Here is a 23,862-nt window from a genome sequence, read left to right as displayed (position 1 = left end):
AGGTGTGATTGCTTTTGTGAATATGTGTGTGTGTGTGTGTGTGTGTGTGTGTGTGTGTGTGTGTGTGTGTGTGTGTGTGTGTGTGTGTGTGTGTAACATTCTTTTCGTTGTCCCTGTCTGCAACCCGTCACGTCATATTTAAGGTGAGTAGCAATTTATCCTTTTCCTGATATTGTTGATATTCCAACCTGGAGTTTTCATTGTTTGGAGGCAATAAGGCATGCAAAAGTCTGGAGGAGGCCATTATTCAGCAGTGGACTTCAAGCAGCTGATGATGACAAATACTATGCAAAGGAGACACCAAACTTTAAGAAAACTCTGGAAGACACTGAAATGACTCTATAATAACTCTTTAATGACTAATAATAATTTTAAATGAACTGTGGGCTACGCTTTCACAATACAGTACATAAATACAGTTTCTGTATGGGGACTGAGTTCTTATATTTGTTTCAGAATGGAATTTTCTACTCTAGTGCAAAATAAGTTTAGTAAGCTATCCACAAACATGGAATGTATTTCTAAGAGAGTAAGACTACTTACTCGCAGAATGATGAGAAGTACCTCTTTTAACAAATATCGACATTCGTACTTGCATGTGTCCACAGGTGGTAGGTGGATAGCAACTGATTAACATAATTGTAAAAGTTCTGCTGTCGTGTAAAACATTCATTTACAATCATTTAACTATCAAAGATTAAATGAAGTGACCTTAATTGGAATGTATAAGCAAAACTTTTATGAATGCTAAATATATTCCAAATCCAAGTGAAACACTAATGTTGACAGTGTTCATCACAGAAAAGGAACACTGTTAGCAACCACTAGATTTGAAACAGCTCTAGAAAGATGAAAGTAATCAAAAAATTCACAAATAAATTTAAAAACATAGCTGAACCTCACTGTGTTTTTACATACGTGTGTGTCTCAACTCCATTCCAGTTGTCATAAATATTGTTGTTTAAAGTAGCACATACAAGCAGTTTGTAACAGTTCTCTGAGGTTTTCTTGGTGTGACTGATTAATGGTGTGATCCCTTTGTTCTACTGAATTGTTGTTTCCACTTTATGGAAAATATTTCGATCACTAACCCTGCCGTATTTTCCAGGTGCTGAGAGTCTTGCTGTTATGTGTACTTGCTGCTTGGACTCCAAACACTATTGGGCTTACGTCTCTATTTATAGCCGTGCATAAAATGAAAACACCTCAGCAGAACATCCGGAAGCACACGCTTAGTTTGTAACAGCTTCTTCGTCATTCTAGAGCATTTTAGGTTTTGTTCCATATTCCAAGATATCTCGTGTCATGTTATATCTACTACATAAAACAAATGTGGGAGTGAGGAAGAGCAAGTTGCAGATGAACATTCAAAATAAAATCATCAACTGAAGACAACTGACACAGACATCTTCTTCTAATCTGAGTGTTACATAAATTTCATCTCCACAAAACTGAATATATGAATCACTGATTTTTATCACATACTAAAGTTGAAAAATGAGAAATTGAACTTATTTGGATCTTACCATTTGCATGAGTTCGCACAGTAACAATCTTCTTAGGACTGCAGTTTGTAGTATTCTCAGTTTCATTACCCTCCAACTCTCGGCAAGCTTGTACACCGACAGTATATGCAGCAAAATGTTTAAGATTATGTACAACCAGAGTGTTGACTTGATAAACTTTGTACATAAACTGCCCATCTAGAAGAAAACATACATACATATATACAAAGCATAGACAGCACCAGCTAAGCTAATTTCCATATTTTCTTATAATTTTATCTGTAAGTAATGCGTACTTACTCTTTGAGCTATTATTGCCATTACTTGGTATCAGCATGGACTGACCCGCCCCAAAGTATTCATTGTCATAATGTAAACTAGGAAATTTTAGGCTATCCTTTTCTTTGATGTCAGAGGTCTGTGAATGGTAAGTCCAATGAGAGACAGACCTTTTTGTTTTAGGAGATGCAGCAGGCAGCCTGCAGAGAGAGATATAGCAATAAGTATGCATTTAATGAAACATCTTACAACAAAATCTTGATTATCAATTCTTAAAAATTGATAAGTAACTGCAATGTAGTGTTATTTCATTAGCACCACTGGAAAAGCATCTTTTTCTCTCTTTTTTTGCCATAGTAAGAAAAATACGTTTATTCTTTGTTATCATCATCCTCATCATCTTACTATAGACTTGATCTGTCATCTTTCAGCCACCTCACATTTTTATCCACATAACTCCACAGCATCTTCCTTATATTGTACAGATTTTACATCACACACTTTTTTGTTTTGTGCACATTGCAATTGCTGGAGCAGAATCTGAGCTGAGAAAGAGCTTTGAGTCAGTTCATGAAGACATAAAACATTCAGTTTCAAGTTGAGTTTTAAGTTGATGCAATATAAATTCCAATGTGCACTTTACTGAGAAAGAGGGGGAGGGAGAGAGAGAGAGAGAGAGAGAGAGAGAGAGAGAGAGAGAGAGAGAGAGACAACTTAAACATGTAACTTACCATGCACTAATTATGCATGTACAAATTTTAAATGAAAAATCCATCAAAAATTTTACAAATCATCCTCAGTAAGGGTATTGGGAAGACGATTAACATGCTAATCAGGTGATGAGAAATTTCTCTCTTTGTCAATCTTCTTCTCAATCACCTTGACTCCAGATTCTCTTTAAGATAAGAGGAAACATAAATGAAAGAACTGGTAAAAATCATAGTTTGGAATATTCAACATGGTTCCAGAACCCGATGGAATCTCTGAGCACCAGCTCTGTGGCCGAGCAGTTCTAGGCACTTCATTCCGGAACCGCGCTGCTGCTACGGTTCCAGGTTCGAATCCTGCCTCTGGCATGAATGTGTGTGATGTCCTTAGGTTAGTTAGGTTTAAGTAGTTCTAAGTCTAGGGGTCTGATGACCTCATATGTTAAGTCCCATAGTGCTTAGAGCCATTTGAACCATATGAACCAATCTCTGAGCAAGGTGGCATAGAGGTTATCACACTGAACTCACATTCAGAAGGACTGGCCATCCAGATTTAGGTTTTCTGTGATTTCCCTACATAGGTCCAGGATGGTTCCTTTGAAAAGGACATGGCCAATTTCCTTCATCGTCCTTTCGTAATCTGAGCTTGTGCTCCACCTCTAATGACATCAATGTCAATGGGACAGTAAAGTCTAATTTCCCTTTCTTCCTTTTCCAGTGGAATCCTTGGTAGATTATTTAGAGAAATCACAACTGAGTAGCTGCAGTAGTGTACCATCAGCTTTCAGCTGTGAAGCACAAATGGCTGCAGCAAAAACAACTGACTTCTGTTGCGACAGCACTGAGGCATTGTCACAGAGAAATAATACAAAATCACTTTACATTATTGGTTGAGGTAGAGGGGTACAGCTGCTGTGCCGAGACTATTGCAACTCTCAGGGATCTTTCTTTGCCGACTCTATTATATCCTCACTTTTAACTGTGATGTACTGTGCAGCCCTCAATAAAAATACTGTGCCTCATAGTTGAAAGAAAGAGCAGGGAATACTTGTCTACAAGAAGGGTAGCAGAAGATATCAGCAAAATTAACCATCTAGAAAATCAGCACATAGTCTAAGTTCATACATAATTCCAGTTTTATGGTCACATATGAAGAATGAATGACTCCTAATGGATGAAATGCTTCTTTAAAATTTTTTACTTGATACTGACATGAAAAATATCCCGGCACATGAATGTTGAAAAAAGATCTAAAGAAAATTGGCATACAACCAGAAGACACACAAAGCTGACATCTTCAGAGCAGCTGTAGTGACATTAGGATTTGTATAACTGGCATCTAATGGTTAGACAAATGGCCTCACCATAGTTGTAGTCATGAATGATGGTGGGCAACTTGCTTTGTGCAAGTATGTCATGCATTCTCCGAAAGCCAATGAGCATTCAGTAACACTGTGAGCACTTGGCTGTTAATGCAGTGACTAATGCAAGTGATCATAGTGAGTTCTTTAGTGAATTTCTATTCCATTTGTTGCGAGTTGTCATCGCTGATAGTGGTGGTAGGTGATAAATTCTGCAGAAGCAAGTGAAAGACACAATCTGTAGGATGCATGCTTTCTTCGAGCAGAAAGCATGTGCATGGGCATACCACAACTGTCATTTGGAATCGTCAATAATGCAATCCCTGTCTATGCATCGACATGTGTCAACCACCATCATTCGTGGATCGGACTACAGGCAACACAGTGAACTGGTGAAAAAGTCTTGGTTCAGTTAATACAACAATAAATGAAAAGCACTTTCGTAATGGTTGCAAACTTTCTCATAGTCGTTAGAAAGCAGACAAACAAATCTATAAAAAAATAATAACAAACAGTGGCACAAATGACGGCAACCACTCTACTGTACAGTTGAGGTGTTAAGCAGTTGACTGAGATATAAACAAGACTGAAAATGTGTTTCCATGTGTGTGTGTGTTTTGTCAGTTAGCTCTGAAGGAGGACATCGTATTGTGTGTGTATTTGTATTCACTCATTAGAAGAATCCAACTTACAGGCAAAGATGAGCTACAGTACTCCAGTTCTCTTTTATGGGTTTTATTACCACTCAGCACTTCCACTACACACTGACTGGTTATCTTCACTCTGTCCATTCTCTATATCTCACCTTTGATTCTGCAGTATTACATAAATTTTTGTTGGCATCTTACTCATTGATGGGAAACTAGAGTATTTACACAAAATTCATGTACCTGTAGTCACATGACTAAAATTGAAAAAACAAGAACAACCTGATTTCAAAATTTAGCATGATTGACTGATGATAGTTTTTAGGTATCCAATCAAGTTCATTATTCCATTTTGTGCAAACTGGAATAACTAATTCACCTCGAAACAACAACAACAAGCATAAATTCAGCTGTGAGGTAGCAACAGGAAAGGGCGGAGGGTCTATTTACCTCTTGACATATAGCTGATTTTGCAGTGAATCCTCAAAGTGAATTTGTGCTTGAACTGCAGCTTCTTGCGCTTTGCGTGACATCTTTTCAATATCCTGATCAGAGTCCTTGCAAGTACAACATTCCCCATTCTCATCATCTTCCTTGGATTCTTCTTCTTCCAATAGTGGTGGATATGTCGTTTTTTTATCCAAGAACACCAGAGCTGTAATGAAAGGCAAACTATAACATTGCAAATAAAACCCGGTGCAAGAGACACAAACAGCACATGAGAACTTTGATAAACAGTGTCTGCAGCACTCTGTGAATAGACGTGTTGTTATCTTGGAATACCTGAGTGTTCACAGCATAATAAAAAGACCAAAAAGAGAGGGCAATACTCTGTCACCAAGAATGTTGAAGAAAACATTGTGGTTTATGTTCATGGTAACCTGTATGAGTGTGTCCAAGTCATGTTACAAAAAAACACCCCTAAAATGCTACAGAACCACCTCTACCTGGATGTACGTCCTCCACACACTGCAGTTTAAATGCCTTATTGGGCAAGAGGCAAAATCACAACACATCAGACAGGTCTACGTGCCTCCGGTCTGCACATAAAGCTGCATTTCTTCAGTGGTTATTCAGCCAATGGAGACATGCAGCTTTATGTGCAATTGTGAGCAACGACCTTTTGTGAGAAACCCAAATTCAAACATGCATTGCATGCAGCTCACTTCACAATGTTTACTCAGAATCTGGTTGAGATAGACCTGCATTCACTGAGAGCAGCCACACTAATATCTAGTCCATGTTGGTGAGAACCTTGATATAAACCAAGTTACATGGCTGCAAGTGATACGCTATTCCTTGCAGATCAGTGGTACACTATTCCTTGCAGATCAGTGGTACACTATTCCTTGCAGATCTACATCTACAGCTACATATACATGATTACACTGCAATTCACAATTAAGTGCCTGGTAGAGAGTTCATCGAACCACCTTCAAGCTGTTTCTCTACCGTGCTGTTCTCGAACAGTCCAAGGGGAAAACGAAGATGTACATATTTCTGTGTGAGCTCTGATTTCTCCTATCTTATTATGAAGATCATTCTTCCCTATTTAGGTGGTTGCCAACAAAAATTTTCACATTCTGAGGACAAATTTGGTAACTGAAATTTCTTGAGAAGATCCTGTTGTAGTGAAAAATGCATTTGTTTTATGATTGCCATGCCAATTCATGTATCATTTCTATGGCACTCTCTTCCCTATTTTGCAATAATACAAAACTAGCTGCCCTTCTTTGAACCTTTTTGATGTCCTCCATTGACCCTATCTGATGCAGATCCCACACTGCACGGCAATACTCCAGAAGAGGATGGACAAGAAGTGTAGTGTATGCAGTCCCTTTCATAGACCTTTTGCATTTTCTAAGTGTTCTGCAAATAAATCGCAGTCTTTGGTTAGCTTTCCCCACAACATTATCTATGTGATTGTTCCAATTTAAGTTATCCATAATAGTAAGCCCTAAGTATTTAGTTGAATTTACAGCCTTTGGATTTGCTCGTTTTATCCTGTAGTTGAAATTTAGCCAATTCCATTTAGTATCCATGCGAGAAACTTCACACTTTTCATTATTTAGAGTCAATTGCCACTTTTCACACTAAACAAATATCTTATCTAAATCATTTTGCAATTTGTTTTCAACATTTTATAAGATAGTAAATGACAGCATCATCTGCAAACAATTTATGAGAGCTGCTCCAATTGTCTCCTAAATCGTTTATGTAGATCAGGAATAGCAGAAGACCTCTAACACTTCATTGGGGAACGCCAGATATTACTTCGGTTTTACTTGATGACTTTTCATCAGTTACTATGAACTGTAACCTTTCTGACAGGAAATCATGAATTCAGTTGCACAACGGAGGTGATACTCCACGGACGTTCCAAAATCCTAATGCAAATCAACATTAGTGATATGGGTCTGTGATTCAGCAGATTACTCCTATTTTCTTTCTTCAGTATTGATGTGACTTGCACAACTTTCCATTCTTTAAGTGCAGATCTTTCAACCAACAATAAGTTGTATATGATTGCTAAGTATGGGGCTATTGTATCATCTTACTAAGAAAGGAACCTGACTAGCATGCAGTCTTGACTGGAGGTCTTGCCTTTATTAAGTGTTTTAAGCTGCTTTGCTGCACAGAAGAAATCTACTTCTAAGTTACTTGCTTTGGAAGTTGTTTCTGATTTGAATTCAGGACTATTTAGTTCATGATCTTTGATGAATGAATTTCGGAAAACTGTGTTTAGTAACTCTGTTTTAGTAGCACTGTCCCCCATACCACCACCATTGTTATTGTTCAATAAAGATACTGATTGTGTCTTTCCACTGGTACTCTTTACATGCAACAGAATCTTTGGATTTTCTGCCCGATTTCTAGACAGTTCTGTTGTGGAAACTATTAAAAGCATCTCGCAATGAAGTTTGCGCTATGTTTCGAGTTTGTGTAAAACTTCGCCAACCTTGTTCACTGAAATCTGGCATGTTTTTTCATTGCTTCTGCACCAGTATTCTGACCTGTTTTGTGTGCCATGGGGGATCAGCACCATCTCTTATTAGTTTGTATGGTACATATCTTTCAATTACCACTGATATTTCTCTGAATTTAAACCACATCTGGACTATACTTGTATAGTCAGATTGGAAGGAGTGCAGACCGGCTCTTCGGAAGGCATCAAGAGAATTTTTACTTGAGCTTTTAAATAGATGTACTTTGTGTTTATTTTTGGTGGGTTTTGATGTTACAGTATTTAGTCTCACTACACCAACCTTAGTCTCACTACACCAACCTTATGGTCACTAATCCCTGAATCCATCATGATGCTCCCTATTTGCTAAGGATGATTTGTAGCTAAGAACTCAAGTATGTTTTCAACACTATTCATTCTTTCAGTGTATCGATGATGTATCATTGAATGGTTCGCACCTTGACACTTGTTGGCGGCCCAGTATTGAAATCTGCACAATTTGCCAAAGGGTTGCACTTCTGTCACATTGGACAATTCTCTTCAGTTGGTGTTGGTCCCATTCTTGCATGATCATTTTCTGGCCGCAGCGATGTCAGAGATTTGATGTTTTACAGATTCCCAACATTCACGGTACACTTGTGAAATGGTCCGACGGGAAAATCCCCACTTCATCGCTACCTCAAAGATGCTGTGTTTCATTATCCGTGTGCCAACTGTAATACCACATTCATACTCACTTAAATCTTGATAACCTGCCAGTGTAGCGGCCTATACCTGTTTCTTTGGCGCCTCAGTGTATATACACTTCACAGCAACTACTTAACACAGTTACACACTAGAATAAAAGATAATAATTACTACCCGTTTCTGTTCTTAGAAAATAACAGAGTGCTTCAGCAGAAAGGAAATTCCACCTGGCATTGCTGGACAGTGTGGTGTTAAGCATCAATGTTCTGATGTAACAGTTACCTGCTACCACATTTTTTCAGAATAATTTTTATTATACCCAGTCTCCTGACATGCTTGTGCGATTTATAATTTATAAATGTTTTCAACTAGAGTCCCTCTAAAATTCTACTGAATATTTGAGCAGTGTCTTCATTTTTCAGTGCTGTCAGCCATTTTATAGTAGCAGTGTATGCAAAGTCTGTTACAATTCAAACTGTTAGCAACTTTGTTAGCTTTGTGAATGCAGATGTAGCATTTTGATAATTTTTTTTGGTGATGGTTACAACTATTCAGAAAAGCATGAATACACAGCCAATAGATTTTAAAATACTGTGTTATTATCTTGATTACAGCATTTTACTCCATGCACACAACACTTACGTTCCATGCAATAATTTCTCCGTTCAAGATTGTCTGGATCATCTTGCGCCCAGCCTCCAGTAATGACGTAGTGAGTAACATTGCCGTTGGGTTGTAAGGGAGGCTTCCATTCAATCACAATATCTGAGCTGCTGTTAGGGAAAGCACGGACAACCTGTGGAGGAGTTGGCACTGAAACACAAAACAATATCATGAATCGACTCTGCACATCCTCCTAGTGTTAATTTCTTTTTATATTTACATCATGAACCACCACAATGTTCAATACTTTTATGGTGCCCTTCTGAGCACAAAACTAATGTTGAACAAAGTGAGAAATAAAAATGAGGGAAAAGACATTTTTAAATGTTTAACACCAAAATTGTTATTTAATTACTGGCTGACTTGTTTCACGCTTTGCCCATTTTCACAAGCCACTCATTTGTATTTAGGATATGTTTGGTGTGGATGATTCTACTTATGACATCACACTTAAATGTATCTCGGTTCTTCATTATCCAGATTGGTGTGATCCACGTGACAATGACTAGTCAGCCAGTAAGTTACTATCAGCTTTGCTGTTAAACATTTAAACATGTATTTTCTTCAGTATTTGAGAGCTGCAAGACATGACTTACTGAAAATGTTTATATGAGAGTTACAGTTGCAACAACCTACAAAAGTTATTTTCATAGGTGCTGATCTCTGTGAACTTACATCTTGTCACGTTTCACATTCCTGGAAAGTCTCTTTTATGATACACTCTACGAAACACAACACTCTAATCAAATTAAATGAATGAATCAATGATTTGGTTAATGGATGAAGAGGTAACAAGGTCAGCGGTTTAGTAAACAAATCAGTTTCATTCAAACCTTAAACCAAACAGTGGAGAATCCAGGTAGGAATTTCAAAAAAGGATTGCTACTTACCATGAAGGAGACACATTACCGTATTTACTCAAATCTAAGCCACACTTTTTTCCAGTTTTTGCAATCCAAAAAACCGCTTGCGGCTTAGAATCGAGTGCAAAGTAAGCGGAAGTTCTGAAAAATGTTGGTAGGTACCACCACAACTAACTTCTGCCGTTGAACATATGTAGTGCTACACAGGCATGCTTTGCAGGCACAAAGATAATACTGGCGCCAAAACCTTTGCGTCAGTAAATAAATTAAAAAAAAAAAGGTAGAAGACGAGCTTTTTTCTGACTCCCAAGTTTCGACCACTGCATTTTCATACATTATCCAACGAAGTAAACCGCAAATCCGTATTGTTCGTCTTCAAACGTAGCAGCCTTTCAAATATTCATAGCAACAAAAATAATTTTCTTTACACAAAAATACCAACAATGCACAAGGCTTTAGGATTGTTGCACAAGTTGATACACTAGAGTTCATTACGATTTCACATAGTGGCACCTATTACTTCATGGAATTTTGTGAAGTGCTTGTTGGTGTCTTTGCAGAACAAAGTTCTAATCGTGCTGCAGGTCTGCGATACAGGATTGATGAGAGCAACGTCAGGCAATGGCGACTGCAGAGAGACAAATTATTTGAATGTTCAAGTCATGCTTGCTTGCACAGCAGATGGACATAAATTACCCCCATTCATAGTTTTCAAACGAAAGAATTTACCGAAATTGGAAGTGTTTCCAAAAACTGTAATTGTACGAGCAAATGAAACTGGGTGGTTTTCAAAGGACATGGTGCTGGAATGGATTAGGCGTGTGTGGAATTGTTGTCCTGGCGCAATGCTTGGTTTACGCAGTCTGTTGGTATTAGATGCGTACGCAGGCCATACAAAAACCTGCAGTAAAACGAAAATAAGAGGAAAGCAAAATGGACTTGGCAGTAATTCCAGGTGGGATGACGTCAATTCTGCAACCACTTGAGGTCTGTTTGAATAAATCGTTTAAGGACAAGCTTAAATGCATGTACACAGACTGGCTTTCGAAAAGCGAGAGACAACTGACGCCAACATGACATCTAAAACGCGCAAGTTTGTCACAAGTGTGCCAACGGATTTATGATGCATGGAAGTGTGTTCCAAATCAGACTGTGCAGAAAGCATTTAAAAAATGTTCGATATCCAGTGCACTAGATGGTATGGGGAACGATGCTCTGTATGAAGAAATGAGCAACAAAGAATCGAATGATAATGATTCAGAATCATGACTGAGATTTTAAACATTTCGTATAAGATGTATTACAAACCTAATAAAACTTTGTTTTAAATTTCAGTGTTTTAATTTCTAAATTATTTTCATTCTTATTTTATGAGTGTTGCTGCTCTACATTGTACAGGATAGAAAAGTGTGGAGAGCTGCAACAAACCAGTCTACGGGCTGAAGACAACAACACACTCTGCATTTGAAGTCATCACTAAAAACCTACTACGAAAATCCAACTGGCAAGATTGCTTGGGATGTATGTCAATACGGCCAACTCTACGTTCTGAATTTTTTCCTACCTGTGACTAGAGATGGTTGCTAATAGGAACTTTTATGAATCATGAATCACATGCAGTATTCTCTTCACCATAAGAATAATACGAATGTATACATTATGCCATATAATCTTTCACGTTTGCTGCTATCTCATTTAAATCCTGTCTGCCTAATAAACTGCGAAACTAGCATGAGACAACAGCAAACACGGAAGAATATACATATCATATCATGTTTATATTCGTATTATTCTTATGCTGAATACTGATACAGTCAGAATGAAGCAAGGCAACTGAATAGATTTTTAAATCTAAGATGATTATAATTTCTGTGCAGAATGAAATGTACTAAAGAGGCGTCTGCAAAGCTTTCAAATGGAGAAAAATTTTCGCTAAACTCTTGTTCAGAACATCTTCTATCATATGCAGTCTATTATTTGGTTCTTGTTGATCATTATCAAAGAAAGCAGCAGTGTAAGTAACAACAAATAGCAGTCTCTTGCCATTGTTTCGCTAATGAGACAATTCCTTTCTTTTTTTTTAATTGTAAGCGGCTTTAGCGGGCACAAAAGCAAGTCATGCCGCGAGCGGCAACAGGCCGTAAACACTCATTATCAGATTGCGATAAACAATGCATGACACAGTACAATAATGCATTTTCAGCTTAGAGTGACGTAAAAACCTATAACAAAGAGAACGGCACTTATCAGATCAAAGCAAAATAAGCAATCGATTCAAACCAGATGAAGCACATGGAAAAGGAAGGGTAGGCCTACCCGTATAAATGTGGATGGAGAGCCTGATGCATAGCAAATGGCTACCTGGTAAAGCTTAACTGCTAAGCTTACGACTCGAACCAAACTACTGTAGCTTCATCCATTTGACCTAAATTGTGTCTCATGTTACTATGGACCAACTTTGTTTTGATTTGGAGGTGTGGTCTAAAACTTTTATCCCCCCCCTTGAATTTTGAGTCTCAAATTTCAGGTGCAGCTTAGATTCGGGAAAATTTTTTTTCCTTGATTTCGAGTCTCATTTTTCAGGTGCGGCTTAGATTCGGGTGCAGCTTAGATTCGTGTAAAAACGGTAAATTGCAGACTGGCACAATTAAAATTTGATTAACTATTACCATGCCCTGAAATGAGAGACATCCTACCAGAGATTCTTCCCATCCCTCCTAAAGTGGCGTTCTGTTGCCCACCCAACCTCCATAGCATGCTAGTCCATCTCCATGCCATTCCTAATCCCAACCCCTCTCTGTTAAGGATCATGCCCCTGTACCCTGTAGAAGAGCCAGGTGCAAAACCTGTCCAATCCACCCCCCCCCCCCCCCTCCCACCTTTCTCCCAGCACTTCCTGTTCCAGTCATCATTAAGGGTTGAGTCGCTCGTGAAAGTAGCCATGTCATTTACAAGCTCTGCAGCAATCATTGCACAGCTTTTTATATTGGTATGACTACCAACCAGCTGTTCACCAGGGAATGGCCACAGCCAAACTGTGAACATAACGCTCTTGATTTCAATTGCTGCTTCACTACGCAAGCCATCTGGATCCTTCCATACACCACCAGCTTTTCTAAACTGCGTGGATGGGCGTTATCCTTACAACACATTCTCCACTCTCGTAATTATTCCAGCCTCAATCTATGGTAACATACTGTCCCTATATCCTCCACCCAACAATTTCCTCCCGCTCTGTCCTATCATCCCTCCCCATTCTCATTTCCCACCCTTTTACTTGCAGCCCTCTGCCAACGCATCCATCTGTCTTTCCCTGCTCCTTTTCTTTTTTGCTTCTTTATGCCCACATCCCTTTCCCACAACCTCCTGCAGCTGTCGGCATTCTAGTCCCTGCACATTCCACCTGACAGCATTTGTCTCTCTCTCCCCACACGTACACTACTATCCCTACCCCTTTCCTGTCCCCCACCAGATTGCTGCTTGCATCCCATGTGATAGTTGCGTTCTGGCCCGAGATGCTGGAGTTAGTGGTTGTGTGTGCATGAAACGTGCTTTTTGTGTGTGTGTGTGTGTGTGTGTGTGTGTGTGTGTGTCTTTACTGATGAAGGCTGTGGCTGAAAGCTCTATATCAGTGTCTTTTTATTGTGCCTGCCTGCAACTTAATGAGTCTCCTTTATGGTAAGTAGCAATCTCTTCTTACACTGTTGATATCATTCAAACTTTACTTACACCTGCCCTAATCACTATGGTTCAAATGGCCCTGAGCACTATGCAACTTAACTTCTGAGGTCATCAGTCCCCTAGAACTTAGAACTAATTAAACCTAACCAACCTAAGGACATCACACACATCCATGCCAGAGGCAGGATTCGAACCTGCGACCGTAGCGGTTGCTCGGTTCCAGAATATAGCGCCTAGAACCGCACAGCCACTCCGGCCGGCCCTAATCACTAATTGGCAAACAGTAAAGGCAGTCAAAGCTCACAAACTAACAGAACAATATGCAACAGTTGATCTGAAATACCAGCTGAAGTAGTTTGTACACAGTCTCTGCATGCTATGCCTCTGCCACTACATCCCAGATTAAGTAATAAGGCTGGTTTCTTAACTGATGCAGCAGTTCACAATGGCCACATCACAAGAGCAAAGAGAAAAAGTATTAACTTGACAGAGAGATAGCATTGAAATAAATGGTAGTATGTTTTTGTCACAAAATGTTGCCCAGTGCTTATCCCAAAGGTGCAATTCACTGCCTGCCAACTGAAACTCAGTATTCCTACATTTCAGAACAATAAACGCTTCCTTCAGGGAAGAAATACGAATTAGTAGTATGTAGTTCCAAATGAAGTAATTTATTAGTCCGACGTCACACCACAGGGAACCTACCCAGTATGACGACGTAGATACTGCAACAACGGCTGAAGGCATCGAGAGTGCGCAATATAGCACTATGTGATGTGGAATTAGATATGTATGTAACAGATGAAGAGAGATTAACATTGAGAATGTTCTGGGCAAGAAATGTGCTGCATTTTATTGACGATGACTGAAGATTGTGAAATCAATCCTTTGACAATGCCCATAGAATGTTAAAAAAGAGCAACATAGTCTGTGTGCTGATTTGTTACTGTGGCTCAGGTGTGTATCATCACACTAGGAATGAGACAGCAGTTGCACGTGGTGAGAAAGTCAGTGGACCTGCACCAAAAACTGTGAACTTGATTTCATCCACCACAAAACTAAGATAATGGGTGTCAAAGCACATCTTCTTAAGACATACCATGGGTGACAAAAAAAAGGGCATCTGATGATACTACACAGTTCTTCTGGACCATCTGAATGAAAGAGAGGAAATAATGGTCAGGTGGCAAAATTCTTTAGACTGCCAACAGACACACATAAAAGTACAAGAAACTATTGTAGCTTTAGGTACTGTTAGTTCTTTTCTTGGGGAAGGAGAGTTTCTTATACTTTCATTTGTGACTACTGGATCTATTAGATTAGTGCATAACTTTGTACAATTTTTGTTTTGCTTATTGATATTCCGATTGCTAAGAGCTTATTTATTAATTGTCATTTTTCATTTGTAGCTCACTGTTGCTATTTGAGTTTACATACTGTCCTTTCGTCATTTGGGGGCAGTGAGTGGAGCTCTGGATGCTAGAAAATGGGAGTGCAGATGCAGAAATCTGAACATTTCTGACATAGTCTTCTGTTTGAGTTCGACAGAGGGGTGACAGTAGCAGAGGCAGCCAGGAACACCTGCGCCGTGTATGGGGATAATGCCCTTGGACAGGGCACAGCAAGAAAATGGTTTTCTCATTTTAAGGAGGATTGTTTTGGCATTAGTGACTCTTGACATTCGGGAAGACTTTCAGAGTTTGATGAAGAGCATTTAAATGCATTAATCCATAATGAGCCACGTCAGTGTACTCGAGGACTGACAAATGTGATGCACTGCGATGAGCTATGATCATTCCACCATCGTGAAACTCTGCATGCAGTGGGGATAGTTCAAATATTGGGTGTATGGGTACTGCATGCTCCAAGTCAAAACACAAAAGTATGGGCCATATGTGCATCTCTGCTTGCTCATCATCAATGGGTTCACAAACAAAACCAACTACTCCTATCATTATCATTACTGGTGATACGAAATGCCGTCTTTATGCTAACGTAAGGAAAAGAATGGAATGGTTGAGCCCAAACAAAGTAGCGGCCCCCCATACAAAGACCCGCGTGTATCCACAAACGATAATGCTGTGTATCTGGTGGAACAGCGACAACATACTACAAATTGCTTCCCCAAGGGGTAATCATCACTGTTGACATTTATTCTCAACAACTGAGATGTCTTGCAGACACAATCCAAGAACAACAACCAGGAAGACTTCGTGAAAGTTATGCTACTCCACAATAACACCACCTGAATCCCGCCAGACTGACAAAAAACCCTATACAGGAGTTGAGTCATGAAGTCATTCCACACCCACCTTATTCATCTGATCTTGCACCCCCAGATTTTCAATTTTTCCTCTCTCTACCAAACAAACTTCGAGGAATTTCCTTTCCGGGCAAAAATGCACTCCAAACATAGCTAGACAAGTTATTCACATCAAAACCACATGATTATATGTTGCAGAATTGAAAATTTACCCCAGTATTGGCAGACTAAAGAATATATTGGCAGTGAAGGAGAATATATTACTGATGAATAGAGTCTCTGTAACATGTATCTGTTGTATTTATTAAAACTTATGGGAAAATGCTACAAACTTACGCACCAACACCATATTTTAAAATAGGTGAAGTACAGACACAAAACTCCAAACGAACACAACCAGCTTCAAAGCTGAAAACAATAGTACTATGGTGCAGTTATATGCAGACTTATATTGCCCCATTTTTTGCAAATCCAAAGTTAAGCGATTCATCTGTTTGAGCACTGCGCAGTTCTGCCCCCACTCTATCCACACAGTGTTCAGCTAATGACAGGTTCAGAGGTACTTCGTGCAGTATCACTCAATCCACAGAACTGGCTCGAGTGATATATTCTAACTATGTCATCCAAATGGAGCAGAACTGATTCATTTGCATCAGGCAAGAGAAGAAAATCATTATCTTTTGGTGTAAACTTAATACTATCAAAGGCTTCAAGGTAAAAATTAAAATTTGTGAACTGGAAAAGAAGTTTAATATACCAGAATCAACAATCAAAAAAATTATAAAAGGTAATGTGAAAAATTTTCAGTCTTTGAATTCAAGTATCATTTGTAAAGATCATGGTATTAACAGTAAGATAGAAACAATGTTAAGGTTATCATAAGATAATCAAGTAAGAGTGAAAATTAATTCTGTTGATCAGAACATGGTGAGCTCTCAAGCTAAGCTGATGTTTGAGGAACTGAAAAAAGAAGCTGGGGAGTTGACCAAAGATGAAATGTTTAAAGCTAGTAATGGTCAGTTTAGCCAATTCAAAAGTAGTTATAATTGGCATAGCACTGCAGAAAGTGGAGAGACACCAAGTGCTGATAAACAGGCTACATCATTCTATCCAGAGAAACTCAATACACTAATACAAGGTGGCTATAACAGCCAAACCATATTCAATGCAAATGAAACTGCTCTATTCTAGAAGTAGATGCCTAAAAGGACTTTTATCATGTGTGAACAGAAAAGCTTTCCAGGTTTTAATTCATCAAAGGTCAAAAGACAGGAATGGCTGGCGATAATGCAACTGAGGACTGGAAATTAAAAACTCTCTTATTTTATTACTCAGAAATCCAAGAGCTTTAAAAATACGCTTATATCTGGTTTATTGTGATTTGGAAGCCAAATTCTGAAGCTTGAATGACAGCTTCCCTTTATTATGACTGGTTGTCATCATTTCATACCTGAAGTCAAACGTCATTGCCAATGAAAACAAATTCCATTTAAACAGATGCTTTTAATCAACATCACACCAGGTAATTCTCCTACTAATCTAATTAATTTTGACCCATGTGTGAAAGTTGTATTTTTGCCACTAAGTACAACCAGCTTGCATCAGCCAATGGACCAGAGAGTCAATGAAACATTTAAAGCTTACTACACAAAGACAATTGTTTGTGCGTCTGCATGAAGCTATGAGACAAAACAAGGCGTTCTTTGTTAAAGACTTTTGGAAGCAATTCAATGTTTCAGATGCCGTGAGAATTACCGGACAATCTTAGAACAAAATTTTACAAAAAAACTTTAAATGGTGCATGGAAAAAACTCTATCCATTTTTTCTCCATTGTAACCCAGGGGGAATCAATGTCAGATCTCCATCAAATTGATAACACGATTTAAAAAGTGGTTGATCTTGCGAGGCTGTTAAATTTAAGAGGTGGGTGGTGATGACATTCAAGAACCACTGGATTCGCACAATCAGGAGCTGACAATTGATGTGCTTATAGAAACATGTGACCAAGAAAAAAACATTGAACAACTTGATTCTTTATACCCAGTTGGATCAGAAGCTCAAATTATGGTTGCAGACTTAACAGAAGGCCTCAGTTCAATTGAAAAATGGTTACAAAATAGAAAATAAAAGATTATTACCGTTACAAGGAAATGTTCATTGAGAAGAAAAAACAATTGACTCACCAGATGACACTGTTAGATTTTATGAAATCTTCTGCATCACAATAACTTTAGTTTACACTGTTTGAGTGCATAACACTGTATTATAATGTACACAGAGGTGACAAAAGTCATGGGATAGAGATATGCACATACACAAATGATGGTAGTATCACGTACACAAAGTACAAAATGGCAGTGCATTGGTAGAGCTGTCATTTGTACTCAGGTGATTCATGTGAAAAGTCTGCAATATAATTATGGTTGCACGAAAACAATTAACAGACTTTGAAGGTGGAATGGTAGTTGGAGTTAGGCACATGGGACATTCGACTTCGGAATCTGTTAGGAAATTCAATATTCCAAGATCCAAAGTGTCAAAAGTGTGCCAAGAACACAAAATTTTAGGCATTACCACTTACCAAAGACAGGACAGTGGCCAATGGCCTTTTCTTAACAACCGGGAGCAGCAGTATTTGCGTAGCATGGTCAGTGCTAACAAACAAGCAACACTGTGTGATATAACTGCAGAAATCAACGTGTGACGTACAACAAACATATCTGCTAGGACAGTGCAGTGAAATTCAGCTTTAGGGGCTGTGGCAGCAGACAACTGATGCGTGTGACTTTGCTAACATCATGAAATTGACTGCAGAATCTCTCCTGGGCTTGTGACCATATCGGTTTGACCCTAGATGACTGGAAAACTGTGGCCTGATCAAATGAGTCCCAATTTCAGTTGTTAAGATCAGATAGTAGGATTCAAGTGTGGACCAGACCCCACGAAGCGATGGACCCAAGTTGTCAAAAAGGCACTATGGAAGCTGGTGGTGGCTCCATGCTGCTGAGGGCTGCATTTAAATGTAAAGGACTGATCATTGACTGGAAATGGTTATGTTTGGCTACTTGGAGACCCTTACAGCCATTCATGAACTTCATGTTCCCAAACAATGATGGAATTTTTGTGGATGACAATGTGCAATGTCAACAAGCCACAACTGTTTGCAAATGGTACGAAAAACTTTCTGGAGAATTCAAACGAAAGATTTGGCCACCCAGATTGCCTGACATGAATCCCGATCAAACCTTTGGGACATAATTGAGAGGTCAGTTCGTGCATAAAATGCTGCAGCAGTAACACTCGTGCAGTTATGGGCAACTATGGGGACAGCATAGCTCAATATTTCTACAGGGGACTTCCAGCGACTTGTTGAGTCCGTGCCACATTGAGATGCTATACTACACTGTGCAAAAGGAAGCCCGACATGATATTAGGAGGTATCCCATGACTTCTGTCACCTCAGTGTAATTTGTTGAACATTTTATTTAACATTTTGCTTATAAATTATATTTTTTTGGCTCTGGTAACAACTGAACATAATTTGTATGTAATTATGTGCAAAACTGGTCAGTTGCTTGGTTGGTTGATTTGGGGGAGGGGGCCATACAGCAAGGTCATTGGTCTCATTGGATACAGAAAGGATGGGGAAGGAAGTTGGCCGTGGCCTTTTCAAAGGAACCATCCCGCCATATGCCTAAAGTTATTTAGGGAAATCGTGGAAAACCTAAATGAGGATGGCCGGATGCGGGTTCGAACCATCTTCCTCCCGAATGTGAGTCCAGTGTGCTAACCACTGCGCCACTTCACTTGGTGTGCAAAATTGGACCCCAACTTACAAGAATTCAACTTACATGGTTATCACTAAGTCCCACCTATTACACAAGTGTCGTGTATTAGAGTACATCAGTGTCAAAAAAGATTACAGGAAATAGGTATACAACCAGAAAACACACAAAACTGAAATATCTTCAGTACATTTTTTCTGTAGACAGTGCTCTACATCTTAAAAGTTTTTAAAGAAAAGCATTGTAGAACCACCAAAAATTATATTTATTGCCAGACAACTAGTTTCTGTCGAGCCATAGATTAACACTGCAGTGGTCTTCTGTCTGAAGATTAGTTCAGTGCAGTTATTCGTGCTAGTCTACCCTGTGTGTCTCTTTCATCTCTACATAATCACTGCCACTTCCCTTTTGAACATACTCAATATATTCATGCTTCAGTCTCTCTCTGCAAACTCCACACACTACCCTACTCTACATAGGTATAAACAACACAGTTTATAACAAATCGCACTGGTAGGAATGGGGAGACCAGCAGAATGGAAACATGCAGGTCAATGACAGCAGAGATCACAGGGTGAATAAATAACCAACAGAAGTCCAAGCTGTACCCAAGATGTCTAAACACATAGCACAATCCACAGGCAAATCCAAATCTCAGAACGTGATCTGGCGTGATACTCAGGCTTTAGAGGCTACTGAGAAACTGGCTCCAATCGCCAGACTGTGGTATATCAGTAAACTGTCTTCAGAGGGTGGTGCCACCTTATATACTTGTCATGGCAGCAGTGCCCACACAGCCATGAGTCGGATCTTTCTTCTGGAGCCTGTGTATCTTTGACGTGTTCTCTCTATTGATACTTCGACTATGCACGAAATTTGAATCACCATTGGATACTAGACTCTCCATCACCAAGCTGATAAGTCGTTGATGCCTAAGGATGTGTCTGTTAGTCAAGTTGTGTCACAAATTTATTTTTTTCCACAATTTGATTCAGTACCTCCTCATTAGTTATTCAAGCTGCTCATCTAATCTTTAGCATCCTTTTGTAGTACAACATTTCATAAGTCTCTAGTCTCTTCATGTCTGAACTGCTTATTCTCCATGTTCCACTTCTGTACAAGCTTACACTCCAGACAAATAGATTCAGAAAAAGATTCCTAACCCTAAAATTTATATTAGTTGTTAACACCTTCCTGTTTTTTATAAAAACATTTGTTATTGCCTGTGGACATTTTATGTTCTCTCTACTACAGCCAAGGTCAGTTATTTTGCAGCACAGATAGCAAAACTCATCTACTACTTTTAGTCTCTATTTGCTAAACTAATCACCTGAGCATAACCTGATTTAATTCAACCACATTCCGTAACCTTGTTTTACTTTTATGCATGTTCATCTTACTGGATCTTTCCATGACAATGTCCACTCTTGTCAGCTGCTCTTCCAAGTCATTTGTCATCTCCCAGAAAATTACAATGTCATCAGCAAAGCTCAAAGTTTTTACTCCTTCTCCCTAACTTTAATTCCCTTCCAAATTTCCCCTTATTTATCTTTACTGCTTGCTCATTGTCCAGATGATCAGAGTAGGATGCAACCCTGTCTTACTCATGTCTCAACTGCTGGCTCCCTTTCATGTCCTTTGACTCTTGGAAAAGGAAAAAAGATTAGTGTTTAATCACTCATTGACAATGAAGTCATTAGAAATGGAGCACAAGCTCAGATTAAAGAAGGATTGGGAAGGAAATCGGCCTTACTTTTTGAAAGTGATTTATGGAAATCACAGAAAATCTATATCAAGACTGTCGGACAGGGATGTGAATTGTCTTCCTCCCAAATACAAGTCCAGTGTACTAGCCACTGTACTACCTTGCTCAGTCCAGCCATTCCCACTTAGCTATTTCGCATTTTTGGTCAGCCTCACTCTTTTTAGATTTTCTTATTGCCTTTTGTCTGCTTCACTTGCTGCATTTTTATACTTTCTCCTCTTGTGAATTAAATTCAGTATGTTCAGTGTTCTCCAAGGAACTACCAAGTCTTGCCTTTTTACCTATTTGATCCTAGCACTATACTAGGGGTGTCAAATACCTAATTGTTTTTCAGTCACAGCATCTGTCACATACACATGCATCTGCCATTCTATACTTTTAAACAGCAGTTACCAAGAGCAAAAAGATGTTGTCAACCAAAAGGTTGCTTTGAAAATGACAGAGCTCTACTGGGCATGCTCCTACTGTAGGTTGTATGCCTTTGCCTTGCTTCAGCCTTTTAAATGACCTTTTTCACACTACCGTATCACTGACAGAGGTGATGACCTCCGTTCTTAACCATCCTAAAACTATCCATCCCCCAAGGAATGACCGAGTAGTACAGAAGGCTAGGATAGGACCACATACTTTTATGTGTGTCTACCAGCAGTACTACATATGCACTCTTCTCAGCACCTGACCTTACAATTAACGTAATGTGTGTCTGGGAGGCACAGTAGAAACTGTGGACAAGAATGTGAAGTGAATCACAAAACAAAGAGACTTTTTCACCCGACAAGCTGCATTTCATAGCTAGTCAAAGGAGTCTGCTGCTTCACTCCATAAGAAGTAAGTGACGAGTGTCAACTGTTGCAATTACTTTGAGCCAGGAAATAATTATTCAAAATTTCAATGACAAATGATATATTCTATTCTGCCTAAACTATCAACTGTATCACTAGCAAGCACAGTATTTTAAGTTGAAATTGTTCCACTTGCTAGTACCTCATATTTAGACATCATCTCTCTTTTTACAATTAATAATTATTTGGTGGGAACTCACCATCTGGCAGTGTCACAAAGTACTGTATCTCACTCTGGGCACCAGTTCGCTCTGTAGCAATCGTGTATGTCCTGACATAAAATGCATACTGTGTGAATGGCTTCAGGCGTGATAGCAAGTGATCTATTTCCTGACTGTCCTCATTTACCCAAACATCGACAACTCTCCATCTGTAACAAATTTAATTATTAGTACACGAAAATAAAGTCAACATTAACATGAATACAATTTAAAGCAATGTTTTATCAGCACTGAACATGATCAAAACTTGAACTGAACCAAAGTTTCAATTTCCTCAGTGTGTGTGTGTGTGTGAGAGAGAGAGAGAGAGAGAGAGAGAGAGAGAGAGAGAGAGAGAGAGACCAACTGCTACAAAAACACACGAATTTAGGCTTTCAAATGTAATTTAAATTATTGCATGATCCAGATTATTTCCCACCATATAATCAAGCTTTTCACCTATTTGATTTTGTACAAATTATGCAAAAATGAAGTTATTCATTATACAACAAAAAAGTGATACATAATTAAGCTGTGTTGGGTCCAAATGAAGTAAAAATTTCCAAATGAAGTATGGCTTCAAATCTTCTCTGTCCATAATAGGATTCTCGTTGTTGCTCAGTCATAGCAGATTTTACATCTTCCAGAACAAGCAGTTTTCTTTGCAGTTGAGACTATTTTTACTAGAACATCTTCACACCTCCTGCCTTGAAACCTTCACAAATGTGCTGCTTTGTTTTGACTGTCAAGCAGGAAATATTCTTCACGAGTGTCTCGGTAGGTTGCTCCAGAATTTTGTGAACATTAGCCCTTTTTGGTTCTGTGTTCTGTAAGTGGCACTTGCATTCACCATTCCTACATCTAGTTGGCAGAGGTAAGGTTTCTTATACCCTTTCATATATCTCCTCACTTGTAGATTTGAAGATAAAAGTGTGGTGTCACAGCCAGACACCACACGTGCTAGGTGGTAGCTTAAATCGGCCGCGGTCCTGTAGTACATGTCGGACCCGCGTGTCGCCACTGTGTGATCGCAAACCTAGCGCCACCACAAGGCAGGTCTCGAGAGACTGACTCGAACTCTCCCCAGTTGTACGGACGACAGAGCTAGCGACTAGACGTACGAAGCCTTTCTCTCTCATTAGCCGAGAGACAGAATAGCCTTCAGCTAAGTTAATGGCTACGAACTAGCAAGGCGCCATTAGCCTTACAGTGATTGTAATTAGAGTCTCACTTGTGTTCACCATAGAGATGTACAAGAAGACATTAAAGATAAGTATATGAGAATCTCCGTTCTTTTCTTCATAGCATTAATTACGTATCCTGTTCCAGTACTTCACGCCCGTCTGCGTTAGTCTCGCGTGCCTTGTAAGCCACCTCTATCTACAAGGTGTTGGCCCAGCTGCCGACACATCAAAAAGCACAAGTATTGCTACTTAGAAATGACTTGATCAGGTTGGGAAAGGTGGCCCATTGGTCCATTTAAATAGTTCTCCACATCCCAACACACTTCTAACAACATCTTTTCACTTTATGAAAATCTGATGACCCCATCATTATTTTCATTCATTTTCAGTATATATTTTCAGCACTGAGCACATGCTACGAACCTTGATAAGAGCTGTAACTCTCCTTGGAGGTTATGCTGAAG

General features: G+C 39.1%; 1 protein-coding gene across 1 annotated transcript in view; it reads right to left on the bottom strand.

Annotated features, from left to right (window-relative positions):
- The window catches only part of LOC126263526 (insulin receptor), a 102,584-nt gene that overhangs the window by 49,105 nt on the left and 29,617 nt on the right, over positions 1–23,862 (bottom strand). The window contains exons 7-11 of the mRNA XM_049960620.1: positions 22,215–22,384; positions 8,794–8,964; positions 4,950–5,154; positions 1,806–1,984; positions 1,527–1,703 (exon numbers count right to left, since the gene is read on the bottom strand). Of these exons, the coding sequence (XP_049816577.1) occupies positions 1,527–1,703; positions 1,806–1,984; positions 4,950–5,154; positions 8,794–8,964; positions 22,215–22,384 (902 nt within the window). The remainder of the gene's footprint in view (positions 1–1,526; positions 1,704–1,805; positions 1,985–4,949; positions 5,155–8,793; positions 8,965–22,214; positions 22,385–23,862) is intronic.

Source organism: Schistocerca nitens, chromosome 6 (assembly GCF_023898315.1).
Source record: "Schistocerca nitens isolate TAMUIC-IGC-003100 chromosome 6, iqSchNite1.1, whole genome shotgun sequence".
NCBI lineage: Eukaryota > Metazoa > Arthropoda > Insecta > Orthoptera > Acrididae > Schistocerca > Schistocerca nitens.
This window is presented reverse-complemented; position numbering and strand designations above follow the sequence as displayed.